This window comes from Cololabis saira, chromosome 20, assembly GCF_033807715.1.
Source record: "Cololabis saira isolate AMF1-May2022 chromosome 20, fColSai1.1, whole genome shotgun sequence".
Lineage (NCBI taxonomy): Eukaryota > Metazoa > Chordata > Actinopteri > Beloniformes > Belonidae > Cololabis > Cololabis saira.
In genome coordinates this window covers 23,416,548-23,438,466 of record NC_084606.1, presented here as the reverse complement: position 1 = coordinate 23,438,466, position 21,919 = coordinate 23,416,548, and the positions used below count along the sequence as shown (strand labels likewise).

Genomic DNA, 21,919 nt, shown 5'->3' with positions numbered 1-21,919 from the left:
AGCCGAACAGGGCCGCTGCACACGTGACCAGCTTGGTCTTTTCAGCCGACTACTGCCGATTACATCAGTCACCAAATGCGTGAAGACGTGTGACGGAGATCCACTGAGACCTCCAGGATCAGGGGAACCGAGCCCGTACTCAATAGGCCTGTGTTGAAAAAAAAAAAAATAGATTTTCCGATTCCAAATCGATTCTCATATTAATTCCTAAAAATCGATTCGTATGTCTAAAGATGGTTTTTTTTTTTTTTTTTTTTTCATCATTACATTACAACTTTTGGTATTTTTTTTGTTCATGCCCAAAAAAAGGAATGTTTTGACACAAGTTTTTGCCTTTAAATGTATGTTTAAAGCTATGAAAACATTAAAGTTTTTAGTTATAATTGCATCCATCCATCCATTATCTATACCCGCTTTATCCTTTTCAGGGTCACGGGGGTCTGCTGGAGCCTATCCCAGCTCATTTCAGGTGAGAGGCCGGGGTTACACCCATCGCAGGGCCACAAATAAACACACAAACCATGCACACTCACACCTACGGGCAATTTAGAATCACCAATTAACCTAATATGCATGTTTTTGGACTGTGGGAGGAAGCCGGAGTACCCGGAGAGAACCCATGCAAGCACGGAGAGAACATGCAAACTCCACACAGAAAGGCCTGGGGGTCGAACCGGGAACCTTCTTGCTGTGAGGCAACAGTGCTAACCACTAAGCCACCGTCTTGCCGTTATAATTGCATAAATTGTCTATATTCCATTACTTTATATACTGTCTTAGGGTTACATTTGCATAAAATGCTAAAAACCAAATTCTCAAAAATTCAAAACCGAAATAGACCGAAAATGGAAAAAAATGTAATGGAATGTGGGAAAAAATTAAACCGATTTCATCCGGCCTCTGTTTGCTGCCCTGGATCTGTTTGATAATTCTGACCCACACAATGTTTCTGAAAGCAGTTCTATCAGCATTCTGGGAGGTGATTGGTCCTTACAGCATCATTAGCTGCCAATACTTGCTGTTGAATCTCAATATAATACTAGTATTAATACGTTGCATAACTACATAATTCATGCAACAGCTCAAAAAACAGTTTTAATAACACTAACCCAAATAGATATCGAATCAAATCTTGATAATCGATTCTGAATCTTAAGAATCGGAATCGAATCGATTCTTGACATTTGAATCGATCCCCAGCCCTAGTTCTCAAACACCGGAGAAGCGGCGTACCTGTTTCATGGCGGCCTCGCCGATCTTGTCCGAGTGCTTCCGGATGCTCTCCAGGAAGTCCCTCAGCTGCGACATGGCCGTGTCCCGGATCTGGATCCTCAGCTTGGGGATGTTCTGGGCCATGATGGAGCAGAACCGGTACTGGCCCGCCCGGGGGAGACACGTCTGCTCCAGCTGCTCCAGCGTCCGCAGCGCAGGGTAGTACCTGGGGAGTAACACACCACGACAGCATCTGTGAAGCTCCATCGCCTGATGCTGCTCATGACATAATCACAGTCAACGTGAACTTCTGGTTACGGCAGGAGACATGAGATAAACACATCACATGCATTCGCACGCAAGGAAACAAGCACACCTCAAGGAAACCTGGCAATTAGGGAAAAAAAAAAAAACACAATACCCCCAAAACATTTCACCACACTTCATCTCTCAAACACACTTCCTCTCTCGAGGAACATTGGCCGACCTCCTCCTGCCGCAGGGCCAAGTAGAAGAAGGAAAAACACAAACAAAAACGACTAATTTGTGAGCGACCAGCCTCCGATCTGCAGGTCAGGCCGAGGGCAGCGAGCGAAAAGCACAGAGGAGTCGTTTGAGGCACCGTTCACGCCGCTGTGGCTCCATCTTGTGGCTGGAAGCAATAAAAGTGTCTAAATGTTTACTGACGTGGTCATTTTACTTTTCTCTCTGCTGATGATCTCTCTCTCTGTTCAGATGGACCTCATCAGGTCTGATTATTAAAGTACCAATAAAGAGGGTCCGGAACCTTGGATCCCTCTCTTTTGGGTTTAGATCAGACAACTGTTCACTAGACTTGTAGTCCAGACGGCCTAAACCGAGACCAAGACCAGAGAGAATCAAGACCATGACTAGTTCAGCTCGAGACTGAGACCAAAATAAAGAGTTATTTCCTGATTGTAGAACATCAGCAACATCCTGGTTCAGCTAGTTTCCATATGAGATTGTTTTCAACTGCAGCACAATAACAGAGAAGTGGATGATGATGTTGAACTCACTATAAATGTTTTCATCCATCAGCTGAGATCCGATATGTGTGGCGACGGCACTACCGCTATTTCTACACTATTGGAGGATTGACTCCAGAGCTTTTAAGGATTGACACGACTACTAACTAGTCCCAAAGTCCTAACAGAATAACCAGCTCCAACACCCCCCTCCACCTCAGAAAAGTCATGAATAGGAAATGTTACTGATTTAAATTGGACTGAATTTGGAGATGAAACCTGAATTTTAAATATAAAAGATTGAAATTACATTATTTACCATTATATTTACGATATGCAAATATTATTCATATATTTATTCAAACAAGGCCATTATAAACACAAAACTTTAATTAAATACAGACACATGCAGATGCACCAAACAAAATACAAATGGTTACAAAACTGTACATTAACGAGAGGAAGAACTGCTGATCACCAGATTCTGTCACCTTGGTGCAACGGCATCTCAATTATCCGAGACAGAGACAAGACCAAGACTACAAAGAAGTGGTCCTGAGAACTACAAGTTAACTGCTCGGTTGTTCATTTCAGCAAGCCCAGGGGGTTCTAGTGATAGTTTTGGTTGTGCATAAGCAGTCGTCTGACTATTATTTGGATCTGACCAACTGTATTTTAGTGATTTACAGGAAGCCTTTAGAGCAGGGGTCTTCAAGCGGGGGTCTGCGACCCCTAGGGGGGCCGCGGAGGTACTGCAGGGGGTCCTCCAACTTCAAAAGAAATAAAGGCAATTTTAACCAAAATAATTTGTGAGAGTTAAAAAAAGTTTAGTCTACAAGTCTACATAAATGATTCCCATGACGTGAGTCATGTGACTTATGTCAACTTTAGAGCGGAAAAACGAGCTAGATAGCTGTTTAAGAAAAGAAAATTAATTGCAATATTGATTTGGCTATTTCATATTTAACGCTAGTTAGACCTGATGGATACATTTGTCCAACATCAGTTTTATATCATTTGACCTTCAGACGCCACACATCCTCAACAAAACACGTGATGCATCTTTCAGTTGGTCTGGTTGATCACATCATTACTAAACCAGTGAGGAGTTGGTGCTTCAGGAAGTGAAGAAAACTGGTTCTAATTCAGGTATCGACTCAAAATCACATGTTTTTAAGTGGCTCCATTAAAAGTTGATCAAGTTCAGGCAGATTATCCAGATGAAAATAACAGATATGTGTGTGTATGATACGAACTGACGTACCTTTTGGCCCTCATCTGCTCCTGGAGTCTGCTGTACATCTCCAGGACTGAAGATCAGAACAAAGACCAGAAACAAAATATCAGTACTTGTATTAATAAAGGAAGAAAAAGCCAAAATGACGTGATCGCTGTTTACTCGCCACTGAGTCAAAGCTGAGCATTTAAGAAGCATCCTCGCTAAATGTTGGAGATGGACGCTGGTTTTAAATTGTTTTTAAGTCTTTTTAATAGTCTACAGTTTGGCAGTTTATGCTCCTGATTATCTAGTTCACTGTATGTTGGTCGTATGTCCAGTTTGTACTCTGCTGGAGAACGTTCAATGAATGGAGTACTGATCCTGACGCAGCTTCCCTGCATCAGAGGTCGTCCAATATGGTTCACTTTGTGTTAATTAAGGGAGTCCGTTTAGAGAAAGGGAAGCACTTTAGGTTATCTTGAACACACCAATCCATTATTTGTAAAATCTAAAATAACAAAACTTTATGATATGGTAGAATTCCAAACGGCACAATTTCTATACAAAGCGAGGAACAATTTATTACCAAATCACTTCATGAAAGAGAGGGAGGGTATGATTTAAGGGAAACATTACATTTCAATATTCAGCAATATGGAACCACAATGAAAAGATTCTGCATAACAAATAATGGAGTAAGGCTATGGAACAGACTGAGTGGATCTGAAGCAACGTCCAACCATCAACCAGTTTAAAAACAAATATAAACAAATTATTTTTACAAGATTCAGGGAGGAGAGGGCTTGAGGGGGTTTTGGTTGCTTTTTTTATATATATATATATATATATATATATATATATATATATATATATATATATTGTTTTCTTATTTACATTTATTTATTATTGTTTTGTTTTCACTACTGTTTCATGTTCGAAATAAAAATTTAAATTGCAATAGTTTGCAACGAAGTCCCATCCTCCTCTAGATTAGCCTTTAGCTCAGGGGACCGGTGGACACCGACTTACCAAAGTCGTGTTTGCAAGGAAACAAGTACGTTTAAACTTCTCTACTCACACAAAATACTTTAAAGACTGGATACATTCCCTCTAAAATAAACATTAAAACATAAATACCCTTGGATTGAGATTTAAGACAAATTAAGACATTAAAAGGCCTTATTTTAGGATTATTTCATTTATAAGACTTTATAAGGACCCGCAGCTGCCCTGTTTAACACACCTGGATGTTAATGGAAGGTAACTGTGCTTGTTGTCTAGGAAGTTTGTTTATGTTTTTATCATTAAGTCATGATCGGCATCTTTGGAGAGAAACGCTTAAGAGGGCGAGGGAGGAGAGTAAAGAGGAAGAGCTCATGGTGGATAAAACATGAAGAATGAAGAAGAGAGGTATCAAAGAAGGAAGGAAAGGTGGTAGAAAAGTGAAGGTTGTGAAGGGCAGCGTGGAAAGACTACGAACTACGGATAGCTCATCTGATTCAAGAAACCGGCAGGTGACATTTCCAGCACGACTGGACGGCGCTACAGAGCACTGTACGCTAAAACCTCCAGGCACAGAGACAGTTTCTTCCCCCAAGCTGTCTGATGAACTCTCACAACTAATAGTGCTGTAACAATGCACCTTCCAATAATCATATCTACCTCATTCTGCTGCACCTTTCAGTTTTTTTAATTGTATGTTAATAAGTGCCACATTTGTTTATTTACCGTATTGACCCGAATATAAGACGACCCTGATTGTAAGACGACCCCCTCTCATTCAAGACTCAAATTTGAAAAAAGACTTTTTTAACACCAAATTAAATTTTTATACAGAAAATAATTACAGTACATCTGAAACAAATGATTATAACAACATATTTGAGAGAAAAAGCATCTTATTTTGCCTCATTCAAATCATGATCTTGAAGTTTGCATCATAACTTCTTCGACCCACTTTTCTCCAGATTGTCGCTACGTTTCACCATTTTCTGTTATCTCTTCTGTTATTTCCTTGTCTTTTCTTTCTTACCGCTATTTTTTATTTTTCTTCTTCATGCTACTGCTATTTTTATTTTTCTTCTTCGTGACAGGGGTTTGCTTTGCCCTGGGAAGTTAAGTTCAGCATTCGCTTTAAAGATATCTGGCGCCATCTAGCGTTGTGAATGAGTATAACGTCTAGACCCCGAATGTAAGACGACGCCCACTTTTTCAGTCTAATTTCAATGCAAAAAACCCCGTCTTATATTCGGGCCAATACGGTACTGTTTGCTATTTTTTAAATCTGGGTACAGTGAGCAAAATAACCAGAGTCAAATTCCTTGTCGGGCATGCTCAAACTTGGCTAATGAAGCTGATTCTGACTCGATAGCATGAAAACGGTGAAAAAGCTCCCAGAAGGAGCAGCAACGCGGTGCTACCTGGCAGGCAGTGCGCCAGCTTGTCGATGGTGGTGGCGATGTTCCTCTGCTGCACCCGACACTGTTTCAGCTCCTCCATGAAGCCGGTCAGCTGCAAAGACCACAGAGAGTTAGGACGTTTCCTGAAACACGAGCCGACCCGACAACAACTCATTCTGGCCAGCAAACCTCTTTGCCATCTTCCTGAAGATGCCTGTTGGTCTCAGTCACCTGACTCTGAGAGACGGAGAGAAACACAGTTTTCATTCATCTGTTCTCGTTGGGCAGCTAGAAACATCAGTCTCTGCTTCCTACCTTCAGCTTCTGGGCCTCCCCTCGAACCTTGAGCAGCTCTGTGATGGAGTCGACAAACCCCTGGAAGTGATGGTTGCACATCTTCTCGATCTCGCGGTCATGGTTCCTGATGCGCACGTCCAGCTTCTCCATGAACAGGCCATGTTCCTGACCATCATACACCGACCTGGACGGATAGAGGGAGGAGACGACACATAAGAAGGAGGCCAACGATGCATCATGTGCTTCCTGTTTTTAAAATGTGGTTGTTTCCACCAACCTTCACTTCACTTTATTAATTTGTCCCTTGAAGGGCGATTGGGTTTGCAGCAGATATAAACATTCAGCACACATTCATCATACAGCCACGTTCAGACATAAAAACATACATGATGCGAGCAGAGAAAAACTACATCAGACGCACCAAGCTCATAGTCCACAGAACACAAGGAGGGAGAAACAATAAAAAGGGAGACTACCGATCAGCATAAATAGATTTCAACAACTCAGGTGGCAGCATGGACCAGGTTCTAAACCACAGAGCCACAATTACCTCCTCTTCTCTGCAGCGTTCAAAGCCTTAATGGAGAGAGGCACAAAGGAACATTTGTATCTATTTTTTGTAGCTGGCGGAACAGTTATGCAAAGGCCAGAGGGAAGAAGCTGATATTCTTGGTTAAGAGGGCGACTATCGTCCCTGCGAATGGACTTTTCTTTCTTATGCACCTGAGAATTAAAGATTTGGTCCAGACTGCTGAACTTCACCCCAGCAACTTTAAAAGCAACACGCACAATTCTCCCCAGCGTTTTGTATCAAATGATAAAAAACGAAATAACAGATTCAATAAAAGCACTGTAAAACATTTTCATCAGGGTTTTGTCTACCTGGAAGGCTGCCTGGTTTTCACCTCGGCGTCATCATTTTTCCATATGAAGACGACGACCAGCAATGAAAACTGATCCAAATATCTGCAGCTACAAGAAGTGTCCACTAAAGGGCGCTGTTGCAGCACATATTCCTGCTTTACAGACGCTGGACTGGGAGCTGCTGATACCACAAACATGTCCACTACACTCGACTGGAAAGAGTTCAGGGTGGAAATAAACCAAAATACAACCAGAATCAGGTCAAATACAAAGTTTTGCATAAATACAGACATTTTCGCCGTTTTTAAAATCATAAAATAATAATTTTTTTCAGCTAAAGGTTTTAACATAGGTATACAGTTTCCTGTAACAGCAGCTGTCATGTTAATCATATATAAAATACTTATTTAAAATAGTTATCTTAAAAAAAATCCCTATCTAGCACTTTAAAGCGTTAGATTTATTTTTCTATATATTTCTATATATAATTAACACTTAAAATATTAGAAAAAAGTGTGTTATTTCAAATGAAAAATTGAAAATTTGTGGCCGAAACCAAAAATAAACACTTGGCCGAATACCGAATAATACCGAACAATGGTTCTTCGCGGTTTTTCATTTATTTTGCCAATTTTTTCACCATTGCATAAATCAAATAAATGTGCAGTGAAATACCCGCCAGTCACAATTTGTCTTACTGAACGGAGCACTTTTTTTTAAGCAGTCGGCCGTTTCCTATTACAAACATCCACATACTGGAAACCTGATTACTTTCACCTGATAAAAGACCTGAAAAGCAACATAGTTTGGTACGCAGCGTCACTCTCTACGCCTCTTTTCATGAGACGTTTCTTTATAAAGCATCCATGACCCTCTTTAGGTGCCAACACTGTCGAGTCCTGAAACTAAATTTATTATAAAATGTGTTTTATTTTAAATATATTATCACAATATGGAAAAATTAATCTATCTATCTATCTATCTAGAGAGAATCCTTCCCTGTAAAGGGGATCTTCCTGTGTTGGTGGACACAGAAACAAACACACCTGTGTACAGCCCCGACCCCCCCGCCCTTCCTCCTGCTGACCAGGAAATGCCCCACTTGTACAATAGAAAGCAGGTCTGACGCCAGCGGGAGCTTTCTGGGGACACAAACACACACAGGAGGCTCCACAAAGGGACTGCAGCGGGCTGAACATGTTTTTATTTCATTCATTCCTAAATAGAGACATTAACTCTTCGTGGCTTCATCCTGACTTCCTCTAAAGCAGGGGTCGGCAACCCGCGGCTCTAGAGCCGCATGCGGCTCTTTGGCGCCGCCCTAGTGGCTCCCTGGAGATTTTTCAAAAATATTTGACCTTTTTTTTTCCTTTTTTTCTTTTTCCTTTTTTTCTTTTTCCTTTTTTTCTTCCTTTTTCCTTTCCTTTTTAATCTCGACATTTGACTTTTTTCTCAAAATTTTGACTTTTTTTCGTCATTTCGACATTTTTCTCAACATTTCGACATTTTTCTCAACATTTCGACTTTTCGACGAAGTGCATAATGAAAAAAAAAAATCTTCCCCCAGTTATAACTAATATAGCAACATGCAGCATGTGTTGTCTTCATTCTAAGGCTTATACAAGACTTTTCATTTTTTGCAGCTCCAGACATATTTGTTTTTTGTGTTTTTGGTCCAATATGGCTCTTTCAACATTTTTGGTTGCCGACCCCTGCTCTAAAGAAACAACATGTACTAATCAGGTCCTGAAAATCCTTCTACATCGACTTATTCAATCAGAGAACCATCTTCAACTTTCATTTTAACGTCTCAAATCATCATTTAGATCACTTCTATGAATGATGGGATGATAATGACTAATAGTTGTAGTAAAGCTGCTTCAGCCTTCGGAGGTAGAAGTGGGAAATTTCCACTTTAATCCTTTGTGAATTATTAAAACAATAGATGGTTTCCTTACAAGCTTGGAGGAGAGGAGAGGCTACGCTGCTTTATGGTTAGGAAATCATCGAAAATAAACATGCATTTTTATTTTTAACCTTCTTGGGACGCATAAAAGAGCCAAAGTCGGTACGACGACATCAAGCAGCTGCAGCAGTATTACCACATATAAACAACAGTGAAAGTGCAAAACAAAATACGAGAAGCAAACAAGTTATTGCACAAGACCGACCAAGTGTTATTGCTTGTGTGGGTCCAGTGTAGTGAGTCTGCTGGTTCTGGTTCTGATGAACCTGGAACGTCTGCAGAGGGTAGCAGGTGGAAGAGATGAAAGGTTGGGGGGATGCGGTCTCCGATTAACTTGTACAACAACTTCTAACAACTGGGACAGACCCACTCATGTGCTTCGTCTCTCTCACTGGTTGCATGGTGATCGGTGGCATCCAGAGGTGGTTCCTCCTGCCTGTTCACACCATGGCTCATCTCCAAGCACGGCAAATCCATATTAGTCGTCCGTTATTGGACCCCACAGTCAAAACTTATGGCACTTTTCCACTAGCACCTACTCAGCTCGGCTCTCCTCCACCCAGTTTGGTTCTTTTCCACTAGGGGTCTAATGTGCCGAGTAGATACTTTTCTGTAACTATTCTGCCGAGGTTCTAAGCGGCTGAGTCGGCTACATCTGACATCATCACACTACAGGCCACCGATTGGTCGGGGGGTTGGAGTCAGACGTCTGAGTCAGGATGTGACATCAGTGAAAGAGAGACTCTGACGGCTTCTTGTTCATTTTATTCGACCAGCAATGGCAGCAAAAGTCTGTTTCATGATCCAACTCTGAGGTGCAGATGTTCATAAACCTGGTGGCTGAGGAGAGAATTAAAAAGGGATCTAGACGGGCAATAAGGAACGACAAGATCTACCAGGAGCTCTGTCACTTCATAGATGCTGGTGGCTCCCAGCTAACTTTTCAGCAACTCATTTAAAAAAAAACAACTAAACTAAGCTTCTCTCACTCTCATTTTTTAACTTGATATCAAACACAAGCCACAGACCCAGCAGCACATATATAATCTCCTCCAGGTTCTTCGTTTAGATCACACAATCAAATACGTCACAGCAGCTTATCTCCAACCTCCTACTTCTTTTCCAGGTGCTGAATTGTTATTGAAAAGAAACCAGGCTGAGATGAGACGAGTACAGCCGAGTAGGTAATAGTGGAAAAGTGCCATTACTGAAACACAAACTTAGGGCCCAATGTTCACCCTACTCACTACCACTAGCCCTCACCCACAACCACTTCACCCTCAAAATGAAGCCACTGCGTAGTTACGTTTGCACATACATCACAACATATCAGGAAGCCGAGAGCTAAAAGCTGTTTTAATTTCCGCTGTAGCGCTGTTAATATGCCACGTTATTAAGTTTTAATATTTTTTCAGGCGTAAAAGTAACCGTTAAGATCCCCAACCTGGGCTCAGTTTATCCAAATAACGCCTGTTAAAAAAAAGGAAATTAGATTAGATGTTTTCGGGGATGAGAAGAGCCACCAGCTCAGGAGCAGATCGACGCAGAGCCTACGGCGTAGGTTACGCGGCAGCGCGCACAGTACGGCGCACGGCGCCGCGTAACCTACGCCGTAGGCTCTGCATTGGTGTAATGCGGAACCATAAATCAGCCTTTATTCTGGCGAGATCTGAAAAAAAGATCTGAAATGTAATTAAAAACGCATTTTTATGCAGAAACTAACTCAAAATATTGATTTTATTCACTAAAAATTAGAAATGTCCTCCATGTTTTTTTGTTTGATTCAGTCTGCAAATGATGACGTAAAGCATTCTGGGAAATTTTCTCTAGCCCTCCGTCACAAAGTCAGCATCTGAAATCCCTCGCTGTGAAGGGCTAGATTCATATACACTACCCCTCGTTATGTCCACTACCCCTTCATGCAAAGAGGAATTGGGACACCACCACCCTCACGGGAACGCGCAAATTTTAGGGGTAGGGCTGAAAAGTAGGGCTGGGGGTGTATTGGGACTGGCCCTTACTCCACTGAATAGCCTCAAAGATAAAAGGATAGAGGGGAAAAAAGGGTAGAAGTATGCACAAGGAGACATGAGCCCATCTCGGAAATGTATGTACTTGCATTCTTAGATTCGAGAGGTTGTCAAAGAGTGATGAACCAGGGAAATGTTTTCTTTCTTTTGTTTTGTTTTCTCCGTCTAAACGAGGGGAAGCATGAATCACTGGGCTGAAGTCAGCGAGAGGCAGCTGGGGTTGCTGGCCCGGTTTCCAAATACACAACCGTCACGTGCCTCAGCTGGATATTCACATCCATTCTCCGATCTGAGATTCAGGAAACGATCGTTTAATCACCATCAGAAATATCCTCGGGGGCGGCAGTTTGAGCAGAAACTCCCCCATCCAACCACTCAAGGGTTAAAGAGACACATTCCTAAGTTGTCCAAGAGATATCGTTCCTCCAGGGAGTCTCGGGTCTGCCGAAGCCTCCCCATGATGAGATGCGTCCAAAACACTTCCCCTGGGAGGCTACTGGAAGGTATCGTCACTAAATCACCAACTCTGATGCTGATGCAGGGCATCAATTACTTAATCCGAGACCTTCCTGGATCAATGAGCGCAGCCACTCGAAAGAAACCTGTGCTATAATCGTTACTGTCCATAGGTGGGATCTGAAACGTACAGTTATGGACATTTGGACAACTTTGGACTTTGGCAGTTTGAACAGTTGGAAGTTGTTTACTTCATGACTTCATGATTCTGGGTTAATCATCGTTGTTGTCGGGGCATTTTGAACCGTTGTCCTTGGAGTAAAGCTTTGATTCAAAGAGGCTATCATCCCCCTGCATGAGATATGGCTGGCCAATTATTTGAACATTAAATCAAAAGAAACACCCAGAACCAGTGAGACGTAATCTCATAATGACAAGGGACAACACAATAGTTGATATCTACAACAAAAACCTTGTCAGCCGTCAGGAACATGTCAGTTTAAAATTTGAATGATTTCCACATGTGAATATTCTTTCTGACTATGAAACTCTGGACTACAAATTTTTTGGAAATTATTTTTTTAAGCCTTTCAGAATAACATGCAGGGATAATTACCAGTACTCTTCTTAGACTGTTGCTTATGTCTGTCCCTCTTAGTATTGTGTTGACACACCTGAACACCCAAGAGCAGCAAAAAGCAAAGATGTCTGCAGATAACCAGCTAACCAAGCCAGGTGACATGCAGAGCAGTAACAGTAATCGACCCTCTTAAATCCTATGGATGCCATAAGGAGTCATGTAGTCCTATCCACATGATTTGCCAAATAGGGCCCCCCTAATGGATTGTAATATTTGGCAAATGTGTTGTACTTTTGCACATCGGTATCCCTCAGCTCCTCATTCATTTGCTGAAGATCAGACTGCCAACCAGGCCACATAGTACCAGACCCTTACGCCGCCTTCTGCAGGTTCACATCTAGGGCTGCAATGATTCCTCAAGTACCTCGAGTAACTCGATTACAAAAAATGATGGAGGAATTTCCTCGGCCTCGAAGCCTCGTTTAAATAAAAAATAAATTTAAACTTCATGTTTCGCACGGCTTCTTTTTAATGTGACACAACGTGCGGCTAACACACGTGTCCCTTATAAAGCGGAAGAAGACGTGATTGCGCTTTTCGTAACTAGGGATGTCACGATGACAGATTTTCTTGGTACGATTATTGTCAGAGAAATAATCACGATTTAACGATTATCACGATTATTATGTATTAATTAATTTCACACTATGAATGTGTAAAATCACATGAACACTCCTTAGAGATCTTTAAATGTCATTTATTTTCCATGCCAAATATTAGCAAAAAAGAAAAGTAACCAAAAAGTACAACATTAATGACAATAATACCATTGGAATTAAACAAAAATCACTTCTGTGTTAATCATCCACAGTAGGATTTCCCTTTTGGGTAATAACGTTTCAAATGCTACATGCAAACTGTATTACAAAAATGTTTCTGAACATTTCTTTCGGACCTGAGAAGAGAATTTTTAAACAGGAAAAAACATCTAGCTAGCTTTTGACTTATAGCTGCCCTCTGAAACATAAATAATACTGTAACAGTGAAAATAAACAAGACCACATCTGAAATTAAATACAAGCTAGCTATGTATTTCCTTTTGGAACAAAAAAAGTGGTGAAAGGCTGCAGGACAGGAGCCACCTGCAGAAGACTTGCTTCAAGTCCTTTCAGTCAGGTTAAAGTGCAGGAATGTCAGTTACGTGCTTACGTCGGGGGCTGGGGGCGGGGCTGGGGACGGTGCTGAACAACCAAAGCAGAATAAACACGGAAGAGCGCCGTTTTTTAAACAACGGAGCGTTGAAGACGGCGGTTAAGTTAGCAGACTCTTTTATTATTACATCCATTTATTTAATAATGGATGTAAAACAGAAGCAGCAGTGGTCTACGGTACAATCCACCAACAGAGCCCGCGACGGAGCGCAGCCTCCATGGATCTATTATAAAACAGCCTCGCGTCCGAGCCCGCTCCCAGCCCGTCCCCGCGGCCCGGGGATTTTTAATTAAATAAATTGATTTATTTCGGCAATGTTTACACACTGGAAAGCCATCGTCAACGATAACCCCTTCCTCATTTTTGCGGTACCCATAATAATCCCACACAGCTGATTTTATCCGCTTCTTCATCCATACTTCACTTCAGCTGCTCCGCTTCCGCTTGTGTAACTTTATTTTCGTTCCGTGCGAGTTGCGCTGATCTGTCTATGGTTCCGGGTCCCGGCGTAATCTTTGGAAAGTGACGATGTTTAGGAGTCTTCACGAATAATTAATCGTGCCGTTTAAAATCGCGGTTAATAGTGAAAACAAGTAATCGTGACATCCCTATTCGTAACGCGTGTGAACAGTTTAGACGCCGGCCCGGGACTGACAACAGTGACCGCAACAATGAGAAAACGCAGTAAAGCGAAAGTAATGAGAGGAAGAGAAAGAAGATGTCGAAGGTATGGGAATATTTCAATTTAAAAAGAATTAAAAAATATTAAAAAAAATAATGCAAAGGCCCCGGTCCACATGGTGAAAGACTCTTGTTCCGAATCCCAGTCCACAGCCAAGCATTTCTGTTTAAACGTGTTGGTTCTGAATGTGAAGTTGCAAATTTCAAAAGCAAGAATATTTTTTATTTTTGATACTTAGAAAAAAAATGTTTAATTTCTCAGGAAATGTTAAATTTGAAATAATCTTATTTTCATTGGAAAATTTAACAAAGAGTTTACTGCATGATATGTAACTAAATGTCAATTATTCTCATAAAAGAAACAAATTTGTTGTTTTTAATCAAGTAATCTGTCTTGTTTTCTGTTGTATATCTATAATTGGGCTTTAAGCAAAAGTAAGTTTTATCCTATTACTCGATTAATCGATGGAATATTTCATAGAATAACTGATCACCAAAATATCGGATAGCTGCAGCCCTAGTTCTCATCATTCAGGATCAGCCCAGTGGGCCAAAGGCCAGCCAGGGGATTGCAGATGAGCCGTCATGTCATTATTATACTTAATCAACTCAGCATTACAAACTCCTTATAATGGATTAAATGAGACGGAGTTGTAGGAGGAATAAATCCTCATCTGGTAAAAGCTTGAAAATAAGGACTACATGACGACAATTACGTTCAGTTACATAACCAACTGCTCATATTTGTGTGTTTGTGCGTCTGCAGATTATCCAGCTAAGGATCTCTTTGTTTTCCTGCTCGACAGCTGACTAAATAGGATCTTAACCCACTTAAGAGATCATCAACCCCGAGTGTGAATGAATATGTGTGTGTCTTCACGAGTCCCGGGCGATGACTCAGCAGGGCGTGAAGGGTGATTCAGCGAGCTTGCGGCCGGTTAGTCCGTCTCTGAGAACCGAGTCGGAGCTGACTCCAGGCGGAAACCAATGAACTGTCTAAAGCAACGCCAGACGGGCGCTGAAAGACCAACACCTGCTAACAAATTAGTGTCTTTCATACTCTTACGGCAGAAAAACCACAAAACGAGCACATGCATGAATGTTTCCCATCATTAATGGCTAAATCTGTCAAAACCGGCCAGCTGCTCGCCGTTAAACACAGGGTGGAGTTTCTCACACACAGCTTTTTTAAGCAGCTGCAGCGACCCGCCTTTCTGCAGGAACCAAGGAGACTGATAAGTCTGTGCAGCACTCCTGAATATGAGCTCAAGTACCAACACGAAGAGATTGAAGTGATGCAACATGGCCAGCCCCGTCGGTCGGCAACGCAACCACCGACCCAGACGCACTAAGAGATTACAAGTCAGACTAGCGTTATTGTGGTTCTGATAACAATCTACAGCTGCACAAGAGAATATCATCTACCGTATTTTGCAGACCATTAGGTGCAATATCAATGAACGGGTCTATTTTCATACATAAGGCACACCAGGTTATAAAAGTGCAGGATAAAACTATATAAAGTGAAACAAAACAGTCTGGTAAGTTGAACTTTATTCAACTCCTTCACAATAACTCAGAATATCGTTCAGTTGTAACTAAAACAGAAAAATACTCACATTTAAATAATTCGTCTTCCACAAATCCACCAATAAAAAGTGGTAGCAGAGCAACAGTTGGAAAAGTGATTAAATATTTAGTAGTAGCGGTAGTACCAGTCGCAGATTAGAACAACGAACAAGTTAACATGGCACCATTGGATGATGTAGGAGATTATAACATTGCTTTGGTTGCGATCTCGGCAAAGGAAACGGCACCAGCGACCTCCGCGTCTTCACTTGTGGCCAGCTGGTATCTGACCGGGACCAGCGCCACTCGCGGCCAGAGCGAGAACTGCAGGTCGCGTACGCGTTGAGTGTCTTTTTGAGAGCGTGCACGTTGACGCGTCAAATGAACGCAGGATACGCGTGGCGGCCATGATGCGTATGTGGTCTGAACTGCAAGTATATCCCAGGCTTAAAAACCTAACGTTGACGTCTAATTACAGTAAGATAACGTTGACTAGATGTTGGCTGCTTGCAGCGCTACATAATTAGTTATCTAACGTTGTCTGAAGCTGCAACCCGTATCCAACAAAGGACCGACTTTAACGTGTCTGAACGGTCCGACCATCAGTCAAGCGGAGCAGCTTCGTCACTACAAACGTAAAAAAAAAAAACTGGTTAGAGGTCAGTAAGTACAACAAAATTCATACATAAGGCACATCTGATTATACCGTCAATTTTTGAGAAAATCTAAGGATTTTAAGTGTGCCTTAAAGTGCGGAAATTACGCTAATTAAGAACTGTCTTCTATGGCATGCTATTGTTCACAACGGTTCAGAATCAGATAGATATAGATCCGCATTTGTCTGTTAACATTTGTGTCGCTCTGTAATTACACAACCACAAACTAGGTGGCAATGTGGGTTCTTTTCTGCAGAAGATGGAAAGTTCAACGTTAGTCTGTTTCATCACGTGGTTCTCACCGGTGAGTAAAAATGTCCGTCTAATGGTGGATTCACACTGAAAGCTTCAAAAATCCCCTGACGGGGCTTCAAGCTGCAGAACTGGAGGAACAAAGTGCATGTATTCTACATATATCTATATATAGTGTGCACATCTTCAGTTTCCTATTTCACCATGGATCACACTTTGGGAAGCCTTCTTTATATTTTGGCGTCATTTCTGCATAGATAAGAGTGAGTTTGATGCTCATTAACAAGGTCGGTCCTGGATCAACAGCAAGTGAGCCGTTGGTCCCGGTGAAGCTGCCGTCTGTCTGCGGTGAACACTGACACACCGGGTCGGAGTGGATTTGGTCATATTGTTTAAACTGTGTTTTGTGATTAATAAGCACGGTTTTTAATTATTTTGCGTTGGATCGATGCAGCAAATAAAATCGTTCGGACCATCCAGCTCCTCAACCATCAGTTACATGTTTCACATGAGCAGTTCAGGTAAAAACGGCAGTCAAATCAGCAAAAATGTCAGCTTGCTGGATGAAATATATTAATTCCTGATAAAATAAGTTTGTTAGTGCACAGCTATCCTCATGTATGCATGTGAATGAGTGTACGTTTGTGCGTACATGAAAGTACAATGTACATTGAGGTAGTGCTGGGCGGTATGACCAAAAATTTATATCACGGTATTTTTCAAAATTATTACGCTGAACCATAATTCAGGCTTGACTAGGCAACGAAGCAGGTTGACTCCCATTGCAGAACAGCTGCAGAGGCGCTCCTAAACGTAAATGATCATTGATTTTTTTTTTTTTTTTTTTTTTTTAAAGGGCCCATAAAGTGGTAGGGGAAACACTGTCCAGCGGCGCTACGTTCCCAATGTTGTGTGCGCTACTGTACATACTCACCGGTATTTCGGTATATGAAAAATTCATATCATAAGAAAAATAAACACCGGTATTCGGTATGGACCGGTATACCGCCTACATTGAGGCTTCTTGCTTTGGGAATCCCGGTCTGTGATTGGACGCTGCCTCGGCGTCCCCGTTGCTCATTTGCATAAAGTTGAGATTTTTCAACTTCAAATTGACGCTCTAGACGCGCTGCTCCCAACGCCTCCGACGCATCTCGCAGCGCGCTTTCATAGAAAATGAATGGCAGCCGGACGCCTATGACGCCTGTGAGGCTTTAGGTGTGAATCCAGGGTAGGATGTATCCTCCTTTGCTTGGTCACCCTTGCCGGGCCATACCAGAAGAAGTAGGTCAGGTACATCCGCAGGGATTTCAACCGATATATGAACAGAAGAAATCGCAACAAGGTGGGCTTTCTAAGAGAAGATCCACTACACTAAACAACCAGGGTGGCTGAATCATCGTTGCTCCTACTCCACAGCATTTGGGATGTTTTTGTTGATAGCGGTCCGGTTATCACTCTTCCTATGTCACATGCTCCATTTCTTTGTTTGTATGTCTATCCAGCGGCATCTTCTCCTTCATCTGTTGGTTCCTCTTCCTGGAAATCAAAGCGGGAGCCAGAGGAACCAGACTAATTATTTTTGTCAAAGAGGAAAACTGTTATAATGGATGGCGAGGCTGTGGGGGCGCTGCAGCAACATGAGGGGCCCCAGTCGCCCTAAAAGAAGTCAATAAAACTATCATTTTGAGTGAAAAGGTTATGCAGTGTTGCTGTGAGCACCTAAATACCATGCTTAAGAAACAAAACTAAGTAGAAGTACATGCTGGAGATCCATCACTCGTCTGGAAAGCCAATAACAGTAACCAGCTTTGGTCTTTAGATCGTTACTTTAAGTTAAAACATGGGTTTTATGATTTAAACAGACCAACAATTTACTAAATCCACCAAAAATTAGCACTTAAATTGTAGTATTACTCCTTACAGACATGATGCCTGTAATGACCATATGAATCGAAAGACAGAGCTGGCTCGTGTTTTGAGTTTCCTGGCAGTAAACATGTCACACTTTGGGATTCAGACTCAGAAATTAGTAATTTGCATATATGTTGTATAATTTATAAGCTAAATGGAATCTTCAGGTTCCACAGAATAACTGACTACACCGTAAAAAAAATACCCTCAACTTATATTTCTTGCCATATCACTCATCGCTGCAGAGCAATCTGAAGGAGAAGTCTTCCAGTCAAACTTGGCCGTATGTGATTAATGTGTAGCTCAACCCTGTCGGACCTCCCTGACTGATTATTACCAAGGTTATTCATTATGGTATGCAAGTACACAACCAAAGTATTTAACAGTTCCACGCAGGGTAAGGTCTTCTCCAGGAGACCCCACCCTGCGAGAGACGTTGTGTCCTGCCTCTGAAACATTTATCCCGAGTTCGTCTACCGTCAGGAAGGAATTCAGCAGCTAGCCTCAACCTGCTGAAGGGAAAGATACAACTACTAACTTGTTTTTCTTTCCCTGGCTGTGTCAAACGTTTTAAGTCTCAGCAGTGAGTACTGAAGGACTGAATCCCAACAAACAGACATCTCCATACAGATACTTCCTGTGATGCGATGTGATCTAAAATGGTCATTATCTATGAAATAAAAAATAAAACCCTACATAAGAGGAAAATAATTCTCCAAATACTTTTATGTTTCATATAAAAACAATATATTGAAGAGAGTCTTTCTGGGGGAAGCTAACTTTTGCAGCACGTGGTGTTGTGTGGTGGATTTGAGGAACCGGCGGCAATCCCTCATAATAACATGGATGAGCCCCTTAAGGCAGACGCAGGACATGATGGAGAGTTTCTAACTCGGCTGATTTGCCGATGGATGGACGGACGGACGGACGGACGGACGATATTTTGGTGCACCCTACTGGTCAAAGGTTTGGGGACACTTGCTCATTCATTTGAGCAGGAAGGTGTGTCCAAACTTTTGATTGGTCGTGTGTATTTATGACTGTACGTTCATTTTGAGAAGTCCATCATTTTTCAATTTTAATGGTCTGTTTACAAGAAAAGAAAAAACAATTTATGGCCAAAAGAAAAAGGGAAAAGCTGAGAGAATAATGTTTGCTGTACAGAAACAAAAATTAAGCAGATAAATATGAGTTCAATGTCCTTCATTTGTTACAATTTTATCTGACCTCCAGATGGGATTCATTCAACACATTCAGTTAATTATCTTGACAGTCTGGTCTCAAGAAAATGTCCCTCTTTAAATTCAGAAGAAAAAGTTATATTTCCCAGAATCAACATCTGCAACATCACCTCGATCTAAAACAATCAATATGTGATCCAAGTGTAAACTTCCAGGTTTATTTTAAGAGTTTTCATGGAAATGTGGCATTCATGATTAAGGAATTAGAACATTTTTAAAAAGGAAAATACCTAAATTTTCAAGAGCTGAAACATATCTTTGACAGTTGACTGAAAATAAGTGAATTGGCCAGGTTTCCCTTGTGACATCAAGACAAATGAAGCAGATTAAAGGTCTGGAGCTGATGTCAAGCATTGAGTTTGGCAGCTGTTTGACTGGAGCTACTTAAATGAAGTCCAAGAAAATGTCAATTAGGCCAAAATTAAGCTGAAAAACTAAATAAATCTACAAGACAGACAGCAAACACCTTCAGTCGTCCATTATGGTGTGTAAAAGGGGAAAAACAACTAAAAACTGTCCAAATACTTCTGAAGCTCACTGAGCATGAAAGAAGTATCTGAAATCAGAGATTCAGACCCATCAGAAGTAAAAATATAACCTTTGTCTGTTCAATAAAAGACTTTTAGAGCACAAAAGAGTCAACTATGTCCCACTTGTAACCGTGTTCAGCAGTTGGTCATGAGGTGATACTGACGGCGAGTGTCAACGTCTGATACAGCGTTACTGGGAGATAGGGAAGTGGAGCGTCTCTCCGCGCCAGAAACAGTCAAAGCAAACCAACTCTTGACAAGCAGCCAGGCAACAGCCTCCAGCTGTAGACATCAATGCAATAACAAAAACAAGAAAACTGGCCCAAAGAGTAGAGCAAACTCACTCACAGCTGTAAAGACTGTTAGTGCGTTGCAGTAAAATGTTGCTGTGAACCTCTTTGAAAAGTAATTAAACATAAATTGGAGAAATGAACCAATCATCAAACTAAGGAGGGATTTCAATTAGTTGGAGTTTGAAGTAAAACCTGCAAGACTTTCAATCGTTGCATCTCTATTGCACTATGGATGCAGCAGTGTTGTGAGCTACCACTCCACACGACCTGGCGGTGCTATTGCACCACTTTCACTGTTTCTCAAAGACAGATAAATAAAATAAGAAAGGATATCATAAGTAAAAATAAACTTTTTAGATGTTGGCCGACTCCAACACATCCGTCTCAAAATAACGGGTCATAAGATGATGTTTAGCAGCAGAACATCTACCTGCAGGGCAGAACTGGGAAACGCCAACCGAACCCAAAGCAGGGACTTTTTTCAGCCCATTAGAGGTCAAAGCCCCACAAAACAGTTTGTCCAAAAGCACATGAAGTAGCCGCGAACAATGTAGGATCTAAAACTTGCCTGTGATGCAGACAAACTTTCTCCAATAGTTAGAAGAATTTACCCTTTTTCAAGCCCTGCCCCCATTGCTAGGTGGGACAAAACTGTCACCTCTCCATCCACTTCCATTGTAAAAACAGGGTTTTACATCACCTTATTTCTAATTATTGTAGCAAAGAAAATCAACAGCAACGACATATAAATAAAAAAGGAACACTTCAGGTACTGTGTAGTGAGTTTAAAAAAACTCAGGTTTTCGGAGAAAACGCAATCTTTCGATGAGTTTAGCTGATAGCATGGTGGAAGGTGCGGTCGTCCACATAGCTTTATCCAAAGCAGACATTTTTCATAATTTACTGTTGGTTTTGGGATGAAATGTATTCCTGTGATTCTCTCTGGGTAGCAGGTGTAACTTTAACAAGTGCCCCAAGCACACCGCTTAACCATTTTAAGATAAATAGATACTACACTTTCCTGGTTGTAGCTATGGGTTGTATGTAGCTGCTGCCGAGCTGAGTTTGTTTTGCCAGTACGGATCAGATTTCTGCCAGTTTGGCATAAAAACTACACTGCACCCTCACGACACTGTGTGGAGTGAGTTCCAAAGTATTAATTACTAATTGTTTCTTTTACTAATACAAAGGTTAAAAAAAGAATCCAGTGATTTAAATTTCGATACAAGGCAAGTAAAAACTACTTTTTACATTGATGTGAACGAGAGAGAGACGGCTGTTTGGTCCAACCGGATATTCTGACCCGGATTTAGCAACGGAGAATGATTTTTGTGATTGGTCAGTCAGGGACCAATCAGAATGCTGACAAAGGATCGATTATAAAAGCAACCTCATAGGGTTAACCCCCCTCACAGTACATCAACTCCTCTTGACAGCCAATCACAGAAGAGTAGAGTGAAAAACTACCAGCCAAATATATGAATGGACTGGCCACAGGACTTTAAAGCTTCAAAGCCCATATACTCAAGTCTACAGCAAATACACGAGTTTGAACTGAACTG

General features: G+C 41.4%; 1 protein-coding gene across 3 annotated transcripts in view; it reads right to left on the bottom strand.

Moving 5' to 3' along the window:
- The window catches only part of exoc6b (exocyst complex component 6B), a 142,360-nt gene that overhangs the window by 116,431 nt on the left and 4,010 nt on the right, over window positions 1–21,919 (bottom strand). For all 3 annotated transcript variants that reach the window (XM_061710438.1, XM_061710435.1, XM_061710437.1), the window contains exons 2-6: window positions 6,132–6,297; window positions 6,006–6,053; window positions 5,838–5,928; window positions 3,463–3,508; window positions 1,234–1,438 (exon numbers count right to left, since the gene is read on the bottom strand). In XM_061710438.1, coding sequence (XP_061566422.1) covers window positions 1,234–1,438; window positions 3,463–3,508; window positions 5,838–5,928; window positions 6,006–6,053; window positions 6,132–6,297 — 556 coding nt within the window. The remainder of the gene's footprint in view (window positions 1–1,233; window positions 1,439–3,462; window positions 3,509–5,837; window positions 5,929–6,005; window positions 6,054–6,131; window positions 6,298–21,919) is intronic.